This window comes from Zalophus californianus, chromosome 17 (genome assembly GCF_009762305.2).
Source record: "Zalophus californianus isolate mZalCal1 chromosome 17, mZalCal1.pri.v2, whole genome shotgun sequence".
NCBI classification, from domain to species: Eukaryota; Metazoa; Chordata; class Mammalia; order Carnivora; family Otariidae; genus Zalophus; species Zalophus californianus.
Genome location: NC_045611.1, coordinates 13,887,836 through 13,913,219, shown reverse-complemented (window position 1 = coordinate 13,913,219; position 25,384 = coordinate 13,887,836). Strand labels below are relative to the sequence as shown.

Here is a 25,384-nt window from a genome sequence, read left to right as displayed (position 1 = left end):
ATGTAGGAAAAGGCACTCAACCTCACTGGTCATCAGGGATATGCAAATTGAAACCCCAGTATGACACCACTGCACACCTACCAGAGCGACAAGAATGGAAAAGACTAAAAATGCCAGTGTCCGCTGTTGTGAGTGTAAATTGGTTCAACCACTTTGGAAACCCGTAGAATTATCTTCTCTCTCTCTCTCTCCTATCTTATATCCAACATAAACGCTCCTTGCATTAGTCCACAAAAGACAGGGACAGAAATGTTCATGAAGCAGTGTTCATAGTAACCCCAAACTGGAAAAGACTTCAAATGCCCACCAACTCTAAAATGCTTAAATAAGTTGTGGTATATTTACATAAAAAATTTGATACGGCCACGAGAATGAAAATGAACTACAGCCATATGCAGTAATAGGACCAAATCTCACAATCACGGTGTGGAGTAAATCCGGACAGAAAAGTATGTAGACTGTATGTGTGTATTTTTATGGATAGGCAAAAGTGATCTGTGGTATTGGGAGTCAGGGTGGGGTTGCCCAGCTGGGGAGTGACTAAAGGGGGATTCGGGGGCAACTGGTAATATGCTGTTTCTTGATTTGGGTACTGGTTACCCCACTGGGTTTTGTTTGTAAAAATTCGTTGATCTATACACTTAAGATTGTTGCACTTTTCTATATTTACGTTTTACTTTAATTAAAAGTTAAAATATTGCCAGTAAAAATCCAATTATTAATTTTTTTTTTAAGTTTAAAAGCTAAGTAGTCACTGCTGACATTTAACAACTGCCTGAGCTAGTGTGAGTCCAGACCAGTACACAGGATCCTTCTATTTGTTCTATTTGGTTTCAGATCACGATCAGGTAAAGTTAGTCATTGCTAGTTACCCAGGTTTTTGTCTTCAGTCCATCTCAGTAGATGACATTAGTTTTCTCTCTGGTGATCTCACTGAGCCACTTTGCTCTTGTTTACTCTCAGTTACTTTCTTCTTTGGAGAGTGTCACTAACATTTGTTTGTTTTTTGATTAGGGCTGACAGCAGTGAATGTCTATCCAGTACCCAGTCAACTTACTTCTCTAGAACTTTCCCGGTGAGTGTGTCTCATGAGAGTGGTGCTTGTTTGATTATTAATATTTAAGAGTTAGATGTGGATACTTTGGTAGTTTTGAGGTATAAGAGATCTAATACATTGAAATATTTGGGTAGCCTAGAGAAGGGAGAAAGGACGAGTGGAGGAATACTTTTAATTGCCATACCATCTATTTCGAGGGAAGGTCCTCTTGAAACAGAAAGGTGCCTGTGAATTACTCATTCTTAAAGTCTGGGAATTTATTTATTTATTTATTATTATTTTTTTAAGATTTTATTTATTTGACAGAGAAAGAGAGAGTTCACAAGCAGGGGGAGAGGCAGAGGAAGAGGGAGAAGCAGGCTCACAGCCTGAGCAGGGAGCCCGATGCGGGGCTCGATCCCAGGACCCTGGGATCATGACCTGAGCCAAAGGCAGCTGCTTAACTGACTGAGCCCCCCAGGTGCCCCAAAGTCTGGGAATTTAGAATGAGATGCAAACAAAGAAGAACTTTTATCTCCTTCATGGTAGTGATTTCCTTCTTGCTGATTAAATTCAGATAATTCTTGGTTTTTATTGTCTTATTTTTAAATTTTTATTCTCTTATTTTTTTTGGTATTCTTATGACCCGTGTTGGTCTGATGGTTAGAGTGATATTAATTATATTCAGGATTTTATTACTTCCATTGGTGGTCAAGAACAAATATAACTGAGGTTTGCTTTCTTTCCTTTTTTTTTTTTTTTTAAACGCTGTTGGGCATTCAGGATTCGGTGATTGAGTTTTATAGCCTATTGGAGAGTTTGACAACCAAACAAGCAGTTACAGGGTAGCTTCTTAAATGCTGTGATTATAGAGTGATAGAGCAGGTAGAAAGTGGATGGGGTCCTATATGGTCAGCGTCAAAGATTAAATGAGATCCTAAATGCAAAATATTAGTATGGTGCCTGGCGTAAAATAGTCTTTTTTTTTTTTTAAGAAGATGTTTTGTTTTGTTTTAAGATTTTTTATTTATTTTTTGACAGAGAGAGACAGTGAGAGAGGGAACACAAGCAGGGGGAGTGGGAGAGGGAGAAGCAGGCTTCCCGCGGAGCAGGGAGCCCGATGCGGGGCTCAATCCCAGGACCCCGGGATTATGACCTGAGCCGAAGGCAGACATTTAACGACTGAGCCACCCAGGCGCCCCTGGCATAGAGTAGTCTTTCAGGAAATATTAACTGTTAGAGCCAGGTTTCTTTTTGTTGTTGTTACTTTGTTACCATTATTATTAAGCTGTTGTTCTAGATTCCCCTCCATCCATTTCTTTCTGTCATATCTTCTCAGCAAAACCCCAGCATGGGTCAGTACTAAGATTTACCTTCTCTGGGCTTGATAATTGCTAAATAAAATCATATGGACACCACTGTAAAGTCTCAGTTTCCAACCTCATCTGGAGCTTATCAGTCTCTTCTCTTGTCAGGTCCTTCCAGTGTCCTGGGTATCTGCTCCACATTGTTCGGCTTCCCTCAGCTGCACACCCCCCCCATCTCCTTACTCCAGAGCTTAGCTTCTCACTTGACTGGGAAAAGAGAGATTGTCTTAGGTGATCTCCCTCAGCTTCTTCCCACCTTGCTTAAATGCATGGAGATTCGTATCCATTCTCAGCTGCTTTCCTCTGTTCAAGTCCAGTGCAGCCTCTGGGCCTGGGATGGCATCTGCTTCCCTGCTCCAGACCTTGCTCTGTGAGTCACCACTTCCTCCCCTTCTGGTGTGGTCAGGGTATTCCTTTTTCTCCATCTACCCACACTCACACCTCTTCGGTCTTAACAAAGACAGATACTTGCAGCCCCTCTAGGTCCTATCTAGTTCTTCGCATTCCCTTTTTGTCCACATTTCTCAGGAAGTATTTGCATTTGTTGGCTCACTTTCCTCGGTTCCCATTTGTTTATCCCATCACAGCTTGCTTTCGGTCTTCTCATCTGGAACTTCTCTAAATTGACACTGTTAATCCTGCTCTTTTCTTCAAGCATGCTTTTTCCTCAGCTGCCTAATATGATCTGATTTTTTTTTCAGGCTGCTTCAACCACTCCTGTCTCCTGCATGTACTCTTCTTCCTCAGCCAGTCTTTTACAGGTCACTTATTCCAGGTCTGTCCTTACCTGCTGCATTCTCATGTGACAAAGTTTCATTTACTCCAATGATTTCAGCTACACTTCGGCATCAGCATCACCTGGATCTCCAGCCCAGACCTCTTCTTCCAGCCTCAGACCTATGTGTCTACTTGTGCATTAGGCATTTTTGACCTGCCCGTCTCCAAGTACCTCCCACATGTGCCAAACGAAACTCCTTATCCACTCCTCCAACCCTAGCTTAGCTTGTTGTCTTGTGTGTGTTTCAGCTTTTGGCATTATCGTAAGATAGTCCTATCAGATGGACACCACTTGCGACTAACATTTCCAACCTTGTTTGGAGCCTACCAGTCGTTTCTCGGGATATGATTTTTCTCCCTGGCTTTCTAGACAAGAAGCCTGAAGGTCATTTTTTATTCTTCCCTCTGCTCTACTCCCATGTCTAATTCATCTCCCAGTTGTTTTGATTTTTGCCTCCTAAATATTTCTGGAATCCCTCCCCTCCTTTCCATGTGTATTACCGCCCATTTAGGCTCATACCATTTCTTGTCTGGAAATCTGTAACAGCTTCCTTTTACTAAAAAAAGAACCTCAGCTGGACCTCTGAGTATCCCCAGAGTGAGCTGTTGAAGGTGCAATACCGACCGTGTCTCCCCACTGCTTACGAACACTTCAGTGATCCCCCTGTACCTGCAGGATAAAGTCACAATCTTCTAGACATGATTTAGGTCTCTCCAGGTTTTTTTCTATGCCTTGGCTCCATATTTGCTGCTCTGGTGTCACCAGACTGCTTATTATTCCTCACATATATCATGTCATTTCTTTTCTTGTTGCTGCTCTAACTCATGTTGTCACCTCTTGCTTAGTATATTTTTGTCATCTTGGGTCAGTGTACAGCATTCCTCAGATTCTAACCCAGATGTCATATATCTTGGGGAGCTTGCCCTGATCCTTCACTAGGCTCTTGTGACAGTACCTGCGCATCTCTTACAGCACCTGCTTCTTTGTGCCTCATTATGTGATCTGTCCCTCAGTAGATCCTTTGAGCCTTAGCAAAGCTAAGTAGCATCTGAACATAGAATTTCTTGTGCTAAGTATCCGCCGGGTGGCCTGGGTCACATTGTAATGACTCGCAGCTTCTCTCACCACTTACCTTCTGTCCCCGCTTCCTCACTTGTATTCACTTCGTTCATTTTCTCTACAATTTCCTTCTCTTCTCCTTCAGTCATTCATTACCTGTGCAAATCCTACTCGTCTTTGAAAGTTTGTTTAGAAAGCCACAGCTTTCATTGTCTTTCCTCACCCCATCTCTCTAGTCTGTGCTTTCTGTAGTGTTCAGAACCTCCTCAGTGTCTTCTTTGAGCGCGTAGCATAATTGATCCAATATAATACATGTTCGTGTGTTTATCTCTCTCTGCCTATCTACAGCATTCCTTGAGCACTTACTATATTCCAGGTGGTGTGCTAGGGATGCCTTGGGGAGAGTGCTCCTGTCCTCAAGGAGGTCACAGGCCAGTTAACAGATACCTTACAGACTAGTGAAATGAGTTCCACTTGTCATCTTCAGCGATGCCTTTTAATTATTTTCTGTAGAAACCTGCTAGAGTGTGTCCCTGACTGGGCCTGTGAAGCAAAGAAGATGGAAATATTAGATGTGAGCTATAATCTTCTAACAGAGGTTCCCATGAGGTATGTGTGTATTAATGTATGTATTATGTATATATGTATTAATATGTGTGTGTGTATGTGTAATTATTTTCCTAGATTTGGGTTGTCTTTGTTTTCTTTTTTTTAAGATTTTATTTATTTGAGAGAGAGAGAGAGGGGGAGGGGCAGAAGCAGAGGGAGAAGCAGGGAGCCCGACATGGGGCTCCATCCCAGGACCCTGGGATCACATCCTGAGCCAAAGTCAGACTCTTAATTGACTGAGCCACCCAGGCGCCCCTTGGGTTGCCTTTCAAAGGTGTTTTCATTTGTTTGATAAATATTGAGTACTTTCTGAGTGTAGGGCACTGTGAAGTGCTATAAGGAATACAGTAATGGCTAGTGCACAGTCTTGGCCTGCATGGAACTGCAGTAAGTGGATAGTTGGGATGCCTTGTGCACAGATAACTGTGATAAAATGTAACAAGAGTTATTGGCATAGGTCAGAGATCTGCTTGTGATAATCATTTGTATTGGATAAGTTGTTAGGAACTGAGTAACGTTCTAAGAACCTCACTTATTATCTTATTAAAGCTTTAACCACCTTATTAGTTAGACACACTTACTCTCATCTTACAGATGAGGGAATGAAGGCCTGCAGTGGGTAGGTAATTTGCCCAAGGTCACACTTGACTAGGAAATGATGGGAGCTGTCATTTGAGTGTAGTCGTTCTTACTCTGAAGCCCTCACTCTTCATCATTACACTGTATGAATCAAATGTTTTAGAAATTCACAACTTTGAACAATTGGAGAATGCTTCATGAGAGATTTGCATATTTGATTTGACCTTTTACAAGATGGTGAGATTTCTGTATGTGGAGCGGGAAAGAGGGAGGCACTTGGGGTGAGGGAATGGAATATTCAAAAGCACTGAGGTGTGAAATGTGTGGGGGTCATCTAGTAGAGTCTTTAAAATAAACTAGCGGCTTGCAGCACAGTAGGTGTGAACACAGCCTTTGGAATCAGACCTTAGTTCAAATTATGATACTATTTCCCACATTTAGTGTGAGAATCAAAGTCCCTTAACTCTTCTGAACTTAATAGTTAAAATGGCCTAGCACATTTTAAACACTAAATAAGTAGTAGTTTTTGTTATAATAAATTTTGTTATTTATTACAGTTAGAGTTGACCCTTGGACAATGTGGGGGTTATGGGTCCCAACCCTTGCACAGTTGAAAATCCACGTGTAACTTTTGACTCCCCCCAAAACTTAACTACTAAGAGCCTACTGTTGACTGGAAGCCTTACTGATCTCATAAATAGTCATGTTTTGTATGTTATATGTATTTTATACTCTATTCTTAAAGTGAGCTAGAGAAAAGAAAAATCTCATTAAGAAAATCATAAGGAAGAGAAAATACGTTTACAGTACTCTACTGCCTTTATTAAAAAAAAAAAATCCACATGTAAATGGACCCACGCAGTTCAAATCCATGTTGTTCAAGGATAAACTATATAAATAAACTCACTGAACTTTTGGTGCTATCTAGACTTAAAATATAAATCAATTTATTCTAGAAATTCCTTTTTTTGTTTAGATCTATTCTGTATTGTTTGCTTTCATTAAGTCATCTTTTCCCAAAATGACCTTATAATGACTTCCTGGTGGGTGATGGGTAAGCATATGGTCGTGGCCACTCTGTTGGCTCAGGTGCTTGCTGGTGATGAGACTGTCTAGGATAGGCTTCTATTAGTTTACTGATTTCAGGGAGATGGTCAAGGGCAAACTAGAAAGAATGATTTAAGGAAGTTTTTCATTTGTTTCTTTGTACTGTTGCCCTTAGAATCCTTAGTAGCTTGAGTCTCAGAAAGCTGATGGTGGGGCACAACCAGGTGCAGAGCCTGCCGGTGCTGGTGGAACACATCCCTCTCGAGTTGCTGGATATTCAGCATAACCTACTCACCAGGCTGCCAGATACGCTCTTCTCCAAGGCCTTAAAGTAAGTGCCACAGAGTTTTTTTAGAAGAGAGAGCCATTGGTGAAACAAACAGTATTGACTTGTCCTCGGAGTGACCTTTGGAACTCTATTTACAGTGTTTGCTGCATGGTCCAACTATGGGTGGAGACTTACTTATATGAGTAATTTATATGAAATCAGATAGGGCACTCTTGTATGAGGCAGTAGTCTTTAACTCAGAAGTTGAAATAACCATCAAATACTGAAGAAGTTTTAGTGTTGTAAACAGTTTCAAGCAGCTTGGGAAATTTCAAACAGGCTTTCATCTCCGAAAATGAATACATTTATGACCTCTTGAAGAAAAATTAGCATTCGGATAAAGCTTTCTTAGGCAATTTTCAGCTTTTGCATATGGGAGAAAAGGACCTATCACTAAAGTTAATTTAGTTTTTGCTTCTTGCTTTACCAGGTTATCATGAAGTTACATTCTTAATGTGCAGTGCTTTTTTACTAGCTACTTTGAAAACTGTGCATTTAAAGGTAACTTTGTTCCAAAAGGTGTTATTTGCGTTCTCATTGTAAATTAACAAATAGTGTGTCTTCCTGTTACTTCCTGTAATCTGGTTTATCTCATGCATATGTCACCATTAAGTGAAAATTAGTTTTAATTATAGTCTTCCGCAGTATTGTCTTAAGTATATAAATGGAGAAAACAGAGATAAGCATTAGTAATTTAACATAAGGCTATATAGGATACATGCAAAAGGCATTTAGCTCACAAGTGTTGAGGGAAATTTTCTTTTTGGAAAGTATATGGGATTTTAATGCAGTAACATTTAACTTTTTAATTAACAAGTATTTGTTAGTAATGCATAACAGTGCATTTAGCTCTTTTTTTTTTTTTAAGAGAGAAGGGGAAGGGTAGAGGGAGAGAGAATCTTAAGCAGGCTCCATGCCCAGCATGGAGCCCGTCGCAGGGCTTGATCTCACAACCCTGGGATCATGACCTGAGCCAAAATCAAGAGTTGGATGCTTAACCAACTGAGACACTTTCTTTTTTTTTTTTTTCCAAGATTTTATTTTTGAGAAATCTCTACACCCAATGAGGGGATTGAACCCACAACCCCGATATCAAGAGTTAGATGTTTAACTGACTGAGCCACCCAAGTGCCCTCTTTGTTGCTGGTTTTTTGTTTCTTTTTTAAGTTTTTATTTTTAAGCAATCTCCACACCTAACATGGGTCTTGAACCCACAGCCCCAGGATTGAGTCGCACACGCCACTGACTGAACCAGCCATGCGCCCCACTGCATTTAGTTCTAATGACAGTCTGAACAAAATTAGTTCACAACCTTAGAATTTGTAGTAAGGAAGCTACTTAGTAGCTGTAGCAAACTGTCAATGATATTAGTCTAACCCTAACTCTGCACAGAGAACTTTTGGGACATACAAAGATATACATACATATAAACTACCCTTAACAACTAAACAGCTAATTAGGGATGTGGATCACATAATATGAAGAAGACTGAACACAACAAGGTTAATAATAATAACTGTCTTTTATTAAGCATGGTATATATATACCAAACACCATGCCGGGCAAATTTTTAAAATCATACCATATTTTACCTGTTAGATTGGTGGAGATTAAAATGAATTATGATACTCAGTGTTGACAAAGGATTGAGCAAACGGACTTTCTTATATCCTTCTCGGGGAAGGTATAACTTGGTATTGCCTTTCTGGAGTTCAGTTTGACAATATATACACAAATCTCAAAGATAGATGTATCTTTGACCCTACAAATCCTGCTTCTGGGAATATGGCCTAAGGGGATAATTGGATAATGGCACGAAGCTGCTCATTATGATGTCTGTAATAGCAAAGAGTGGCCAGCAGCCTGTATGCCCGTTATTAGGGGACTTTCAGGGAATTGGCTAAATAAATATGAGCCTGTTAAAAGTCAGACAAAAACTTTTCTGAAGGGTATCTTCACAATTGGGATATTTGTGAACATGACATTCAAAAACACCTTTTCCATGGACAACAGACAGTAAAAGATGAAACTAGGTTAGAATCAGGCCACTGCAGAAGCTTGGGAATACAAGCAAGCCTAAATTCTTTCCTCTCTGCTGGGCTTGCATGAGTTGAATAAAAGGAACTTTGGTTGGGTGGATAGAATCAATTAGAAAAATAATACCCTGGAGGAAATTACTTGTGTCACAAGTTTGGGAGCATGAAATGGCAGTGTTCCATACTGAGATGGTATGATGGTAACAAATAACCATAAAGGAAATGGTGATTTGTGTGTGTTGTGTCAGTCTCAGATACTTGAATGCCTCTGCAAACAGTCTAGAATCTTTGCCGTCTGCTGGCACAGGCGAGGAGAGTCTGAGTGCTCTGCAGCTGCTCTATCTGACCAACAACCTCCTGACAGACCAGTGTGTGCCTGTTTTGGTGGGCCACCTGCACCTGCGAATCTTGCATCTTGCCAACAACCAGCTACAGACCTTTCCTGCAAGGTAAGCAAATGGAACCATTGTTCATTTCAGACACCACATAGGGTGAAATCTGCATTTGCCAGCCTACCTTACAGTTATCTTACTGGGTCCTCTTGCTTTATGTTGAGCAACTTGCTGCTGATTCCACTAGTTGAATGAGAAAATCTGTACCCAGTTGTTAAGTATCAGTAACCAGAGAAGTCGTAGCTAAAATGCATTTAATTCTTTGTTCTAATTACTTAATAATGATCTCAGAATTTTCAACCTATAAAAGTACAAGCTTAAGAAATACCTTCTAAAAACAATTTTTTCTTTCCCTTGTCAGCTCTGCTTTATAATATACTGTTGAGTCCATTAATTTATTCATCATATATATATGGCTATACCCACAAGAAAACATAAGAGAGATGATTAATGCTGTCAAAGTTGTAAACAGTGTCAGTGGAGAAATATCTTCCAAAATATATTTGATAAAAAAAATTTTGGAAAATTTGATGCCAGAAAAATCCACCTATACCATGAAAGTAGTCATTAAAAATCATGTTTCCTTTTTTTTTAAATAATTTTATCTATTTATTTGAGAGAGAGACAGAGTGAGAGAGAATAAGCACCAGCAGGGTGAAGGGCAGAGAGAGAAGCAGACTCCCTGCTGAGCAGGGAGCCTGATGAGGGGCTTGATCCCGGAACTCTGGGATCATGACTTGAGCCAAAGGCAGACGCTTAACCGACTGAGCCACCCAGATGCCCCAAAAATCATGTTTTCAAAAATGAAGACTATAGGCAAATGACATTTGATATAATTTGAATGAGATTATGTATATCATATAAAATTATGTTTGCTATAATTTGAAAACAAAACTATATTTTGATTCTAATTTTATTTAACAGATGTCTTAGAAATGTGATAAACTGAGAAAAATTCATAGAGATTATAATTTTTGTGAATGTTTATGAAATGAGGTATTTGGAGCTTATAGAAGACAGGCAGGATAAACTTGATTGCTTCTTTCAAAGAATTTGAACAATGGCTTTTCAAGTGAAGGCAGAATCTTGGGGCACCTGGGTGGCTCAGTCAGTTTGAGCATCTGCCTTCAGCTCAGGTCATGATCTCGGGGTCCTGGGATTGAGCCCCACGTCGGGCTCCCTCCTTAGCGGGGAGCGTGCTTCTCTCTCTCTCTCTCTCAAATAAATAAACAAATAAAATCTTAAAAAAAAAAGTGAAGGCAGAATCTTAATTTCAGCATGTGAAAGATCTCTTGAAATCCTATCAGATTAATTCCACTGGCCTCAGATATGTTACTGTAAAGTGGAAACAACAGACCATTGACAAGTCATACTGGTTTATGAAGCTTTTGGGAAATAGCAGATGGAATGCTCTGAAGCTGATGAATTCTTCCTAATCTGATGACATTCTTATTGGAAGCATTAAAAGCAGACTGATACAAAACTTAAAATACATTAAAGATTATGAAGATAGGTTAGAAATAAAGATAAAAGTAATAGGAGATTACACAAAATTAGAGTACTCTGAATACAGATAATAAAACTAAATGGAATTTAGGAGCAGTATATTAAAGAAAATGTTCTATACTGAATCATAAACCCCCTGTCATCTCCTGAACAATATTTAATTACACAGGCACAGTCCAAATCTTCTGTTTCTTTTGGACTACTTTCAGAATCTAGCATAGTTCTGGGTACTCAGTAAGAGGCTGGTGAGATAGGGATCCTGCATTTCTGGTTACAAATTAGGTCTAAGTAGGGAGTAGTATAAGAGAAAAGCATGAGATTTGGACAGGGGAACACTTTTAAAATGTATTAAGTTAAAAAAAAGGCAAGTTATTAAACAATATATAACATTTTTTATTTTGAAAAATATAGTATATTGCATTAAAAAGGACAAGAATACCTTCTACCAGACTGTTGAGAGAGATTATCTGTGGTAGAAGGGTTAAAAGATTTTTTTTCTGTTTATCTCTACTTTTTAGTTTTTTTTCAATGAGTATGCATTACTTTTGTAGTAGGAAAGAAAACAATTTTAATTTACTGAGCTTAGTTATTCAAAAGTATTTATGAGTTTTCTAGCAATAGAAATTATTTATGACACATGGAAAGGGTGGGATATAAATTTTATGTAAAACAAATATGCATATGAAAATGCTGAATATGCATCTAATTTAGCAGAAAGAGTAATAGTAATTTCACATTGGTGGTATTAATGTTTTATTTATTTTATTTATTTTCCAAACTTTCTTTCCATGTTATAGGAGTTTATTATTTTTATAATTTTTAAATTAATAAACTATAAATCAGAGCAGTTTGTAATAATCTAGATAAAGATGTTAGGCTGTCTGAAGATATTTTGCTTGCTGTGTAGAAAGCTTGCTTAGTCCCACAAAACAGTGTGACTCGCTTGTATCATAGTCCCTGGTGCATCACTGCGTGCACAGCAAGCACTCCTGAAATGTTTACTGAAGATGGATTATGTTATGAATAGGTAGCTATAGAAATTTAACATTGAAAGGAATCTTAGTGATGATTTAGTACAACTTGTTTATTTTTTTAAAGATTTTATTTATTTATTTATTTGAAAGAGAGAATGAGAGAGAGAGAGCACATGAGAGGAGGGAGGGTCAGAGGGAGAAGCAGACTCCCTGCTGAGCAGGGAGCCCGATGTGGGACTCGATCCCGGGACTCCAGGATCATGACCTGAGCCGAAGGCAGTTGCTTAACCAACTGAGCCACGTAGGCGCCCCAACTTGTTTATTTTATAGCTGAGGATGTTGATGCCCAATGACATTAAATTATGCAGTATTTTGCAGCTAGTTAGTGGCCAAGCAAGTACCATAGTCATCTACCAACCGTGGGCCAGTGCTGATTCAGCCTCTTCCCGTAAGTCAGATCACAGGAAGATGTTCATACCCACAAGATCCAACAGCTATAGAAGAAGCAAGGGAAGCTTCCACCCTCGAGACCCAGTGGGAGGCAGGGTAGGCTGAGACTCGGGGAGCAGTCACCGTGGGGAGCCGTTCCCTTTGCTGGCGTCTGGCTGTTGGATTCCGATCAGCCCTCTGGCAGATGGGCCAGGCCGCCTCACCCCGGCTTGGCAGCTGCCTGTTGGGGGTGCACCATGCTACGTGGCTGTTTCTTTTTCAGCAAACTAAATAAATTGGAGCAACTGGAGGAACTGAACCTGAGTGGCAACAAGCTTAAAACCATTCCCACGACCATAGGCAACTGCAAAAGGCTTCACACCCTTGTGGCACACTCCAACAACATCAGCATTTTCCCAGAAATACTGCAGCTGCCTCAGATCCAGGTACTTTTCTGTGATGGAATGGTGTCCTGCTGGGGAAATGGCGGGTCTTCTCTTCTCGGCAGTTCGGGATCACAATAGATTTAATCGATTCCTGGGAAGAAATTCTTTCCTTTGAGGATATAGTAGGGGACTGAGTGTTAGGGAGTTAAGAATTCGCTGTCTGTGATGTATTCTCTTTTGATTTCCCCATTTTCCTCTCAGTTTGTAGACCTAAGTTGCAATGACTTGACAGAAATCCTGATTCCGGAGGCTCTGCCTGCTACTTTACAAGACCTTGACCTGACCGGAAATACGAATCTGGTTCTGGAACACAAGACGCTGGACACATTTAGGTAGGAAAAATTTTGAAATTGAATCCACATGTGCTCTTAGTTCCACCAGCCATGTGTAGATCTCCTGTAGAGGTGTGTAGGGATCTTGATGAATTAAAGGAAGAGAATGAATCAGGCCATAGAGCCCCTCCGTTCTTTTACTTAATTCAGTTATGGATAGATATTCTGTCTAGTAGACAGCCCATTTATATCAGAACTCAGCATCATGGGCACTGCTCAGCCACACACTGAATATTTTCACATAGACATTTTAGGTGGCACGGATTACATTGCATTACATCATCGAAGAGATAATGCAACCTCACTCATTGTACCAAGCCTCCATTGTATCAGAATATTTAAGTAGATAGTGGGCTAAGACTTTGAAATCTTTGGATGTGCTCGGTTTTTCATTGAAATGAACAGTACCGATTGCCACAATATTTGGCCATTTCTTCCTCCTACCCTTTTCCTTTCTCCTCCTTCTTGGCCCATGGGTCAGCACACTACTTTCCTTCCGTTCTCTCTGGAGGTGAATCTTGGTCTGTCAGCAGATGATTTTATAAAAACACATGTTCTTTTGGGATAGTTCTTGTGAAACACAGAAGCCTGTGTGGTGTCATCTTCCCTTCCTGCACTTCCCACAGCCACATCACCACCTTGAAAATCGATCAGAAACCTTTGCCAACCACCGATCCTACAGTTACATCGACCTTCTGGAGCCATGGACTGGCCGAGATGGCAGGGCAGAGAAATAAGTGAGTATCTTGGCCATGGAAAGAAATTAAAAAGGCAGCCCCTGACATCTGATCTGATGCTGAAAGCTGGGCCATATTGATTCCTGTGGCACTTAAGCACATCATAGAATGCCGGCATCAGAGAAGACCCCTCTGAGACCATGGTGCAGTGACACAGAAACAAAATGAATGCACAGTCCACAAAATATCACACACACCCTCTCACAGCTAAAATGGTGACTGCTACTTTCTCCTCATGCTAATCATCTTTCCCTATAGATAAGATTTACTGAGATACCCAACCATAGAAGGGCCCCACTTTCTGACAGCACCTAATCTTGGTCCACTTCATTAGACCTTCCCCAAAATGACCCAACCAAAGCCCAAATCCTGTAGTGGGTTCTTTCCAGCACGCTCTTACCTACTCACCGCGGACTTCCATGGCGCACGTTCTCCCTTCCTGCAAGGCATAATAAGCCCAACTCATTCCACCATAGTTGTGCTCCTGGGGGTCTTTGGCTGAAGGGTGTTGACCGTACTAGTCCTTAATCCCTACTAAGGGAAAACTTTGAATCTTTCCAGCCTTTGGCAGCACTGCAAAGCAAGTATGTACTGCCCCTGAGTGTGGCTGAATTCCTCTGTTTCTTAGGACATCAGCTCTTTCAGGTGCTACTAATTACCTAATACTGTTTTCATGTGTAGATTAGAATTTACTACTGTTTTTTCCACCCTTAATTAATACTTTTCAAAGAAGGCTCCCTGGAGAATAATCCTTTTAACGTAACTTGCTCTGATGTTGGTTTTTATCCTGTTTGTGTTACAGGCTGTGTGTCTCTGCCCTAGCTGTGGATAACTTTGCAGAGGGGGTGGGCGCTGTGTATGGCATGTTTGACGGGGACCGAAATGAAGAGCTCCCTCGCCTACTCCAGTGCACGATGGCAGATGTGCTTCTGGAAGAAGTACAGCAGTCGACAAATGACATGGTTTTCATGGCTAACACCTTCTTGGTATCTCACAGGTAAGCAGGTGGGTTGAATAATCCCTAACTCAGTTCTACTTTTGGAAAGTAAATCTCACTAAGCCAGAAGGTCAGGGTCTAAATTTATAGGTACAGGATCAAGGTGAGACCTTGATCCTTCTGCTATGACTGCTCTCTGTATCAGCACAGAGGAACGTGGGGACTTTGGTCCTTTATTTATTTATTTTAAGATTTTTATTTGAGAGAAAGAGAAAGCATGAGCAAGGGGAGGGGCAGAGGGAGATTGGAGAAGCAGACTCCCCGCTGAGTGCGGAGCCCCATGCAATGCAGGGCTTGATCCCAGGACCCTGAGATCACAACTGAGCTGAAGGCAGGCGCTTTACTTACTGAGCCACCCAGGGGCCCGGGGACTTTGGTCCTTTAAAGAGCCTGTGGAGGGGCGCCTGGCTGGTTCAGGCGTTAAGCGTCTGCCTTCGGCTCAGGTCGTGATCCCAGGGTCCTGGGATCAAGCCCCGCATTGGGCTTCCTGTTCCGTGGGAAGCCTGCTTCTCCCTCTCCCACTCCCCCTGCTTGTGTTCCCTCTCTTGCTGTGTCTCTCTCTGTCAAATAAATAAATAAAATCTTTTAAAAAATAAAAAAAAAAATAAAGAGCCTGTAGAGCCATCTGTTTTCCCTGTTGAACCCAGAGGTTGCTGAGGATCTGGAAAACCCAGAAATTGTGTGTAGAAGGTTGTGTGTGCATAAGTGCATTTGTACATTCAGGGGAAGGAAGATGGTGTAAGCTTTTGTAAGATTCTTCACAAAGAGTCAGTGACCTACAAAAGGTTAAGCACTGATCAGATTTGTGTATTTAGAATACTTACTATTGGGGATTTACCAATTAATTTTCTCAGCCACTTAAGGGCAAAAACTCTATATAACCAAACTATTGAAAATCTCTCGGTAGCTAATACAGCATCAAGTACATCAGGTGGGCTGTGTGAAGGCTATACACAACTGACGGGTTGTAACCTTATATCATTGAGATTGAGATGGAATAGTCTGGCGCCCGAGCTGGTATTATCTCATTATAACACAAAGCACAGATGTTGGGAAAGGAATCTATTTTTCAGTAATAGAATTGAGCTAGGAACTTGGTCAAATAAAGAGTTTGGGAAAGAGAACTTGGTTTATGAAGCACCTCCAAGAGCCAGGCAGAAGACCAATCTGTCTTTCTCATACCATATCTTTAATTTTCCAAACAAGCCAAAGAAGTGGGTATTTTATCAGAAAAATACCTTGCTGTGGATCTGCAGTGAGCAAATGGCAGAGCTGGAATTTGCAACCAGATCTTTCTCAGAGTATCTGCTCTGTGCTTAGCACTGTGTGCCATGCACTAGAGGATGGATGCCATGTGTATGGGAGATACAGAAGGAAGAGTGTGCTCCTTCTTTCGAGGAACTTACAGCCTAAGTGAGTGGTTCTCAAAGTGGTGTTCTAGGAGCAGCACCCTCAGCATCACTGGGAACTTGTTAGAAGTGCAGATTACTGGGCCCAGCCCCTTACCCACTGCCTCAGAAACTCTGGGGAGGGAGCCCAGCCATCTGGTTTAATGAGCCCTCCAGGTGACTCTGATGTGCCGAAGTTGAAAATGACTGAATGAAAAACACTCTGTGATCAGACACAAGCAGAAGCCGTAGAGAAAGATGTATCTTCACTGTCTCCCCCTACCCTCAGCCTGTTTGTAAAATCTCTTCTCAGTCGGGTGAGCATGGAAGGCATGTCCTGTAGTAAGAGCCTGCCTTCAGGTGAACACGGGGCGGCTGGCTCACAGTCACGTGGCAGAGAAACAAGGAAGGCGTGGACATGAAGGACTGCCACTTACTTTGAAAACTTCGTTTTCTTTTTTTTTCTAAACAGGAAATTGGGAATGGCTGGCCAGAAGCTGGGCTCCTCCGCTCTCCTTTGTTACATCCGCCCTGACACTGCCGACCCAACAAGTAGTTTTAGCCTGACTGTAGCCAACGTTGGCACATGCCAAGCTGTCCTGTGCCGCAGTGGGAAACCAGTGCCCCTCTCGAAAGTCTTCAGCCTGGAGCAGGACCCAGAGGAGGCTCAAAGGGTGAAGGCCCAGAAAGCCATCATAACAGAGGTGAACCTCGCTCTCTACCAGTTACTTCTGCTTCCCAAATCTAGTGAATGCTGCCCTGCATACAGGCACTGAGGGTCCATTTTCTTCCTGTCAAGCCTGGTAATTTGTATCTAATCCAGATAATAGTACTAGAAGAAAATCTAATGAATAGTCAATGACTGACAAAAAGAAAAAACAAATTAGAAATGAAAAATCCTAATTTGTCATCCTTCAGATGTATAGCTAGCATGTAAAATGAATGTAAATATCTCCCTTGATTAATTTCCAACTCCTCTGGTTTATTATTCCAAATAGAAGAAGAAAAAATTCTACAGTCTGACATCCCTGTTCTGAAATGCAAAGTTTTAAAATATTTTTACTGTTTATATTATGTGTGGCTTAGTATGGTCTGGTGGTTTTAATTTTGTTTTGTTTTTTAATAACAAAGCATCAGTATCTCTACTGTTTTATAGCTTGTCTCCTTTTTTAGTAATTAGCATCACATTTTTGCTTTCAAAGAGACTTTAGCAATTGTATGTGAACATTGTTTACTGCAAAGCGGAATTCTGCTCAGATGCTTTGCCCATTTTTAATTGTTTCTTTGTTGTTGAGTTTTAAGAGTTCTTTGTGTATTTTGGATACAGGTCCTTATCAGACATGTGTTTTGCACATACTTTCTCCCAGTCCGTGTCTGTCTTTTCACTCCTTTCACAGTGTTGTTTGCAAAGCACAAGTTTTAATGTGAATTTTTTTTAATTTTTAAACATTTTTTTCTTAAGTACACTCCACACCCAGTGTGGAGCTTGAACTCATGACCCTGAGATCAAGAGTCACATGCTCTACTGACTGAGCCAGCCAGGCGCCCCAAGAAGTTTTTAGTTTGAATGAAGTCCCACTTACCATTTTTTTTCTTTCATGGGCTCATGCTTTTGGTGTTTACAAACTCATTGCCAAATTCAAGGTCACCCAAATTTTCTTGTGTTAGCTTCTAGAAGTTTCCTGGTTTAATTTAGGTCTGTGATCTCTTTTTAATTAATCTGTGACAGATGTAATCTCAGTGTCTAGAGTCCTTTTTCCTTTTTGCATGTGGACATCCTGCTGTTGCAGCAGTATTCACTGACCAGACGAGTCCTTTCTCCGTGGAACTGCCCTTGCTCCTTTGGCAGCCGTCAGTGGGACCGTATTTGTGTGGGTCCGTTTCTAGGCTGTCTGTCCTGTCAGAATTCCACCCAAGGAACACAAAACCAAAAAAAAGGACCATTACAATGTGGGTTGATACTAAGAAGATTCTGGAATACTGAGGTATTAGTCTCAGGAAGGTCTTTCAGTCAAAACAAATGAAAGATAAAAGATAACTTTGTGTTTGATTAATCTCTTTTTCCAGAATTTAGATAATGTTGTGTTGGTTCTTCTTGGGATGCTGTAGGCAAGCAAGAATTACTTTTTTTTTTTTTTTTAAGATTTCATTTATTATTTGACAGAGAGAGACACAGTGAGAGAGGGAACACAAGCAGGGGGAGCGGGAGCAGGAGAAGCAGGCTTCCCGCGGAGCAGGGAGCCAGATACGGGGCTCGATCCCAAGACACTGGGATCATGACCTGAGCCGAAGGCAGACGCTTAACGACTGAGCCACCCAGGCGCCCCTTGCAAGAATTACTCTTAAAATGTCAGTTTAACCTCAGGCATGTATTGTTTGCTAAGCACTTGACACTATTATTTTATTTAATTTTCACAATAATCCCCATGAAAGAAGTGCTTTTATTTCCATTTTACAGATGAGAAAAATAAAACTTAAGGAGTTTGTGACAAATTCTGGTAAACGAGAGAGCTAAGATTTTCACCCAGAGAATGACCACAACTCTGAAACAAATATATTGGTGGCTTTAGGGGTTTTGTTTGATTTTATCTTGAAAAGAAATCAGTACAAAGTATTTGGCAGATGACAGCAAGTAGGATTATTCCTTTTCCTCTCAGTTTAGAATTATATCAGTTGTGACTTGATCTGCTATTCATTCCTGGTACAATCCTTACAGATTAGGTAAATTATGCTATGGATTTCAGACTTTACTTTTCTAGACTAAATAGCTGTAGAGATCATTTAATGCTTTAGCTACAAAGATTCTCTTAGCCATTTAGTATCTAACTGAATCTTTTCCGTCCCTGCTGTGCCTTTAATGAGAAATCATTTTTAGTGACCCACCTGAGTTTTGGCCTTTGTGAGAATACTGGTGATGGAGAACTAATGACAGTTCTGCTTATTGTTTTTCTAACAGATGTTTCTCTATTTAAGGATGTGCTGAGGCCTGTGCTTCATGTGAGCAAATATCTCTTGAGGTGCAGGTGCTATAAACTTTTAGCCACTTAATTTTAATTGGTTTTAACCTCAGTCCTATGAACTATTTGGTATAATAACCACATGATATTTTGTCCTTTAAGAATTCTGTACATTTCATTTTTGTAAGTCCACTTAAATTATAGAGGTCTGAGGAAAAGCCATACGTCTGTTCTCTTTTACTGTAGAGCCTCGGCATTGTGATCTAAGATAAAAATTATATGTCATTGTTGCTTGTTTCTCAGAATTTGCATTCTGCTTGTCTCCTAGGACAACAAAGTAAATGGGGTAACCTGCTGTACCCGGATGCTGGGCTCTACATACCTCTACCCTTGGATCCTCCCTAAGCCCCACATATCTGCCACTCCACTTACTATTCAAGATGAGTTGCTGATTCTGGGAAACAAAGCATTGTGGGAACACTTGTCATATACAGAAGCTGTCAACGCAGTACGCCATGTGCAAGACCCATTAGCAGCTGCCAAGAAGCTGTGCACATTAGCCCAGAGCTATGGTTGTCAGGATAATGTCGGGGCGATGGTGGTTTATTTGAACATCGGTGAGGAAGGGTGCACATGTGAAATGAATGGGCTCACCCTCCCGGGTCCTGTGGGATTTGCTTCAACCACTATCATCAAGGACCCCCCCAAGCCAACCACTCCTTCCTCCAGTAGTGGCATTGCCTCGGAGTTTGGCAGCGAGATGTCCACCTCAGAGGTGAGCAGTGAGGTGGGGTCCACTGCTTCTGATGAACACAACACTGTCGGGCTGGATGCTGGCTTGCTTCCAAGGCCAGAGAGGCGCTGCAGCCTCCATCCAACACCCACGTCTGGGGTGTTTCAGCGCCAGCCTTCTTGTGCGACTTTCTCAAGTAACCAGTCTGACAATGGCCTGGACAGTGATGACGACCAGCCTGTTGAAGGTGTCATAACAAATGGCAGCAAAGTAGAAGTAGAAGTGGATATCCACTGCTGTAGGGGAAGGGATCTCGAGAACTCTCCCACTCTTATAGAGAGTTCTCCTACCCCATGTCCTGAGGAACATGCTAGAGGATCGTTTTTTGGGATCCGAAGACAGAACAGTGTGAATAGTGGCATACTTCTGCCAGTGAGCAAGGACAGGATGGAGTTACAGAAGTCCCCCTCCACTTCCTGTCTGTATGGAAAGAAACTCTCGAACGGCTCTATCGTGCCCCTGCAAGATAGCCTGAACCTCATCGAAGTGGCCACAGAAGCACCCAAGAGGAAAACTGGCTACTTCGCTGCTCCCACTCAGCTGGAGCCAGAGGACCAGTTTGTTGTACCTCGTGACCTGGAAGAAGAAGTGAAAGAGCAAATGAAGCAACACCAGGAAAGCAGGCCCGAGCCTGAGCCCAACGAAGAGGATCGGACCGAGCTCCCGGAGGAGTTTGACACGGCTCTGTAACCCTCCCCCAGGAGCCGGAGGGTTAGGGAAGGCTGTGCAGTGTGGGGGTAGGGGTCCTTCCAGAGGCATTGTGCCTCTGCATTTCTAAACCGTAGCTGAGGGGGGTAGAACTTGGAGCCAAACATGGTGAGAGCTATCAGGGTCTTGCTCCGGATAAGCTAGTAAACACCATCAGTGTTAAGTTTCACATTTAACCTGCATTGGAATTCCCAGAGTTACTGGGAAGAAAGCAGATGTTGTTCTGTATCAGTCCTACCACCTGCCATTAACCCTTTCTCTCCTAGGATAATTTGAGAATTTGCCTGCCTGGGCAGGAAAGGGACTCTTTCTGTGGAGGAAATAACTGAAGATTGATTCTCTTTACTTATTGCTGCTGATGGATCTCTGTGACAGAGAAATCACCTTATATCTCAGCCTAACTGATGGGATGTGATGTGACTAGTCACATGGCTTTTCATTCTTCTCTACGAGAATATAGCCTTTCGAAATGATGTTTATTGGAAATGTAGAACCAATCAGATAATTTATGTATGTAATGTAATGAGAGCACTTTTCATTGACTGTGAACTTTTTATTTTTGAATCTGCACTCGAGCCATTCTTCTTAGAGGCAGCCCAGCACCTTTGTCTGTAGACAGAATGATCATCAGGTGTTGGAGCATTCTGTGAGGGTACTAGGGAGGGCCCTGGGAAATCTTTGACCTGTTGGAGGGCAGACTGGGAAGCTCCTGAGAAACCTGGGGGAGTACGATCTTTGGGGATGAAGATGGGGAAGGAGAGAGGACTAAGACTGCTTCTCCCCCAATCAGAGAAAGAGAATAACTCCTTGACAAATGTGACACCTGCAAGGAATTGCCCCGCAGATCACAAGAGAAGTATTTGGGGACTGGCCTCTTCCCATGACATATGATGGAGTTGGCAGCCAGCCTCCTCATGTATAGGGCCAAGGCTGATGCTGCTCGCATTCAAGTGTAGCAGGTGACTCTGCACGGACTGAGGCTGAATGAGAGCAGATGGATGAACGGAGCTCATGGGTTAGACCTGTTCCTTTTCTTACTCTAGAGCAGAGGGATGGTTTTCTAAAGCGTCGGAAATGAGTTGAGTTCACATCTTTAATGTTGAACAGAGTACTCTTCTGAAAACTGCTTATCCACCTCACATGGTTTCAGAGTACTGGGCTCAATTACTAATGGAAGAAAGACTTAATTGAGAAAATCCTAAGCTTACAGAAAACCTGGTTTACTGTATTTTTGCACTTTCCACATAACCCTAGCAAAATACAGTTCCTTCCATGTTTGTTCTGTTGCCTTTTCCATTACAAGATTTACTTAGGAAACTAATTCCTACTTAACTCCTATAAAATTTTGACATTGCTTGATTTTACCCAATGGGGAACGTGCTTTGAATTTTTAGAATACTTTCACAATTAAAAAAATAGTGTGGAACCATGAATTTGCTGTATGAGAAACAAAATGTTAAAGATGGGGTTGAGATATATATAGATCTGTCTGTCCATCTATTTATATCTTTGAGGGGGTTTTTGAAGTTTTTGTTAAAGCAATAGTAGAAAACCGGATGGTCTGTCTTCAGATGGTTATGTGTCCTCATCTCCTCAGCGGCCCCCACATCCGTGTGTGTGTGTGTGTGTGTGTGTGTGTGTGTGTGTGTGTGTGTGTGTCAGTGGGGCTCACTCTTGGGGGATTCCATACCAGTCCAGTGGCCGTCTGAAGTTCAACCCCTCAAGAATCTGAGTTTGAGTCTCCATATTGTCAGGAAAACTTGACTTCTCTGTATCAAACTATTGGTCAGCTACTAAAAAGTTTTACAACTCAGGTCTTGATTTGAAGCGGGGAATATAATAGTTCATATAAAGTTTAGCTGCCATTAGAAAAAGGGGAACAAATTGTGTTGCTGCCCTATTTTTATATGGGGAAATGGGGGGGGGGAATGATGGAGAAATGAAAATGAAGAAAAAGCCCAAAATATTAGTGATGGGTGATGTGAAACGTCTTGCTTCCGGACAGCAGACTCTTTGAGTTACACAACACTGATGCTGTCTGCAGAAGAAAGTTACTTTGGGAATATACCACTTTCATAGTATAGTTTCTTAAAAATAGTCCCTTATCTCTGTGAGCCCTTTTCTTGTCTTTGTTTCCCACTCTACTTATTGGAACCACCATGAAACCCGGTTCTGAAATGACTTTACCAAAAGTATTTGCTTTTTCATCAGAAGAACTCTAAAATTCCAAATGTTCTTTTACATGGTAGATTTATTTTCAGGAAACACTAGGTTGCACTGGAAACCTTTCATATAGGCTTTCATGTAGTTAGTACCAAACTAACTCTTTTCTGTAACTTCCTTTCATTCATTTCCCTCTAATTGCTCTGTATTAAAATAGAGGGTAAAAAAGGCCATAGTCCATTACCAAAAATAGCATACAGAACTCTTGACCTATGAGGTCATTTACAGTCCTGTGATCCGATTAGGTTGTCAGGTGGTGAAATCCAGGAATCTCTCTCCAGGTGAATGTAATCTGCTTCCCAGGACTTTACCGAGAGGATGTGTTTCCCCCGGTGGGCAGAGTACCGTTGATCTCTAGCCCAGAGATTCTGGCCTCTGCGTGATTCTCAGGTCTCTGTGTGTACCTCCCATTTAATAGAGAACTGTAAGAGAATTTGTGAAAGAGTATCACTCCTGCTTCTGGGAGCAGTTCAGGAGTCCCATGGAAGAAAGAAAAATACACGAGTCTTGGCAGCCATTGTATTCTTATTTTTATCCAAATAGATTGGAAATACGTTCGAAAGTTTGAATGCCGCTATGTCATTACGAGTCTACCGGAGAGTCACTGAATTGGCACTCCTCATACAACTGAGGGCGTTATTATTATACTGCTGTAGAGTGTATGTGTGCAATAAGCTGGCGAATTCATTCTTCTGGTGTATGGAAGAGCCAGCACAAGCAGCTTGGTAATCATTGGGTGCTATTAGAGTTGTCTGTAGCCCGTGCTATGTTCCGGGAGGTGGAGCCAGCCGGGTTGGGTTTAGCTACTGAATATCAAACGTTGCTCTTCTTCCCATGCAGACCTTCAGCAAAAGCAGGTACTTGGGAGCCACAGGCTCACCTTCTCTATCTACTCAATAATTATTAATGAAGACACCTCCATAAGGGAGCATTTGGCTGTTATGGATAAATGTACCATTTATTAAATAATTAGTCTCCAAGCCATTCAGTGATGCCTGCAGCATCACTAGAGAACTGCTTCGTGTCACTTTTTACTTCCCTCTGGGTGGGGCCTTTTCAGACTCCCCGTCTCGGAGGCAAGTTCATCTTTCTCTCCAGTTAGTGACTCTTACCCCATAGTTGGGTAAGCACTTCCTAGATTGAGGAAAGCAGCTACAGTAAATCCTGCTGTTTCTTTCATTTGGTGATCATTAAGTCACACCTAAGCTCCTTGTATTCTAAATTTCACGCACTTCTCCCAGATGCTATAGGGTTTTCTCTCACTGTTGCCAGTGGATGTCATCCAGACAGTGAGTTCATATCTTATGGTTTTGTGCAATCATTGTTGTATTGTAGTCCTAAGACTCATTATAGTGTATTTTTGATATTTTTGAAATGTGTTAAATTTTTTAATTCAATAATATGAGCCAGAGCATGTTGCAGCAAATCTATTGTTTGTAAAAAAAAATAACGATAACAATAATAATAAATAAAATAAAATGGAATATCTTTTTCATGGCTTTGTTTTAAAATGGAATACCTGTTATTTTATAAATATTTTAGCATGAAACTGTAATTTCTCTAACTTGTATATAGAATTAGTTTCTTAAACAAAAGTACCTTTAGGATTTTTCTTGCCCCCTCTTTTTTTTTTTTTTTTGTTTGCTTTAGAGGAAGATAACAAATGAAACTACATTCCATGACATTATGAAGCTATGAGTTAAGGCAAGAATAAATATTTTTGCCTCTTAAGCTGAAATAGCAATAAAGATTTTTTATGTTAAGAAACATATTCTGACTTGACTTATATGTTTAAATAAATCCAAAGACAGGAAAGAGTCCTTATTTGCATGCAGGTTGCTAGCTGACTAGAGGAAACTCATTTGTAAGTAATTGATGGATCCTAAATCAGAGCTGATGATGACACAGAAGAGCCAACTGGATAATCTAGTCGTCGTGTGTGTCCTAATGTAAAGGTTTGGTGTCAGAACCTCAGATGTAGGAGTTGACTCTGACTCACAAAATACTTAAAATCCAGTTAAGCCTCTAAATTAAATCTTCACCCCCCCTCCGTCCCCCACTGGTTGTCTCCCATAATCTCTGGACTCCCAAGCAAGATTAGGTTTCTCTAAATAAAAGCCAATTGAAATCATTTTGCAGGTTTCCTCCTTATCTAACAGAATGAACATTTTAAAACTTTGGTACATCAGCTGTTCGTTAGCACCTGCATATGCTGGGCTCAGGGCCACCATCTATGTGCTTCAGTGCCTCAGTTCTCTGAGACACTCCCCTCCCCACTCCAGGGCGGCAGAAGTCAAGTCCTCTGAATGTGTTCTCTGCCTCGTGTGATAGTCCCTGGTACAACAAAAGCCAAAAGAATGCGTTAGTCTCTCAGAACTCTATGTTCTGAACATACTGGGTAAGTTTTGTCTCTACTACTTAAAAAGATTTGACTAGGGCCACCTGGGTGGTGGGTGGCTCAGTCGGTTAAGTGTCCAACTCTTGATTTTTGGCTCAGGTCATGATCTCATGGTCATGAGATCAAGCCCCACATCAGGCTCCATGTTGGGCATGGAACCTACTTAAGATTCTTTCTCTCCCTCTCTTAAAAAAAAATTGACTTTAGGCAAGTTAAATAACCTAAGACTCCGTTTTCCTCAACTGCTAAATGGAAATAATACCAT

General features: G+C 41.3%; 1 protein-coding gene across 1 annotated transcript in view; it reads left to right on the top strand.

The window, feature by feature from the left end:
• The window catches only part of PHLPP2 (PH domain and leucine rich repeat protein phosphatase 2), a 76,559-nt gene extending 52,102 nt beyond the window's left edge, over positions 1-24,457 (top strand). Inside the window, exons 10-19 of the mRNA XM_027618581.2 lie at positions 1,015-1,075; positions 4,754-4,849; positions 6,651-6,806; positions 9,088-9,288; positions 12,424-12,586; positions 12,788-12,918; positions 13,545-13,655; positions 14,458-14,652; positions 16,513-16,744; positions 19,326-24,457. Of these exons, the coding sequence (XP_027474382.2) occupies positions 1,015-1,075; positions 4,754-4,849; positions 6,651-6,806; positions 9,088-9,288; positions 12,424-12,586; positions 12,788-12,918; positions 13,545-13,655; positions 14,458-14,652; positions 16,513-16,744; positions 19,326-20,480 (2,501 nt within the window). The 3' untranslated portion in view covers positions 20,481-24,457. The remainder of the gene's footprint in view (positions 1-1,014; positions 1,076-4,753; positions 4,850-6,650; positions 6,807-9,087; positions 9,289-12,423; positions 12,587-12,787; positions 12,919-13,544; positions 13,656-14,457; positions 14,653-16,512; positions 16,745-19,325) is intronic.
• The last annotated feature ends 927 nt before the right edge of the window (positions 24,458-25,384 follow it).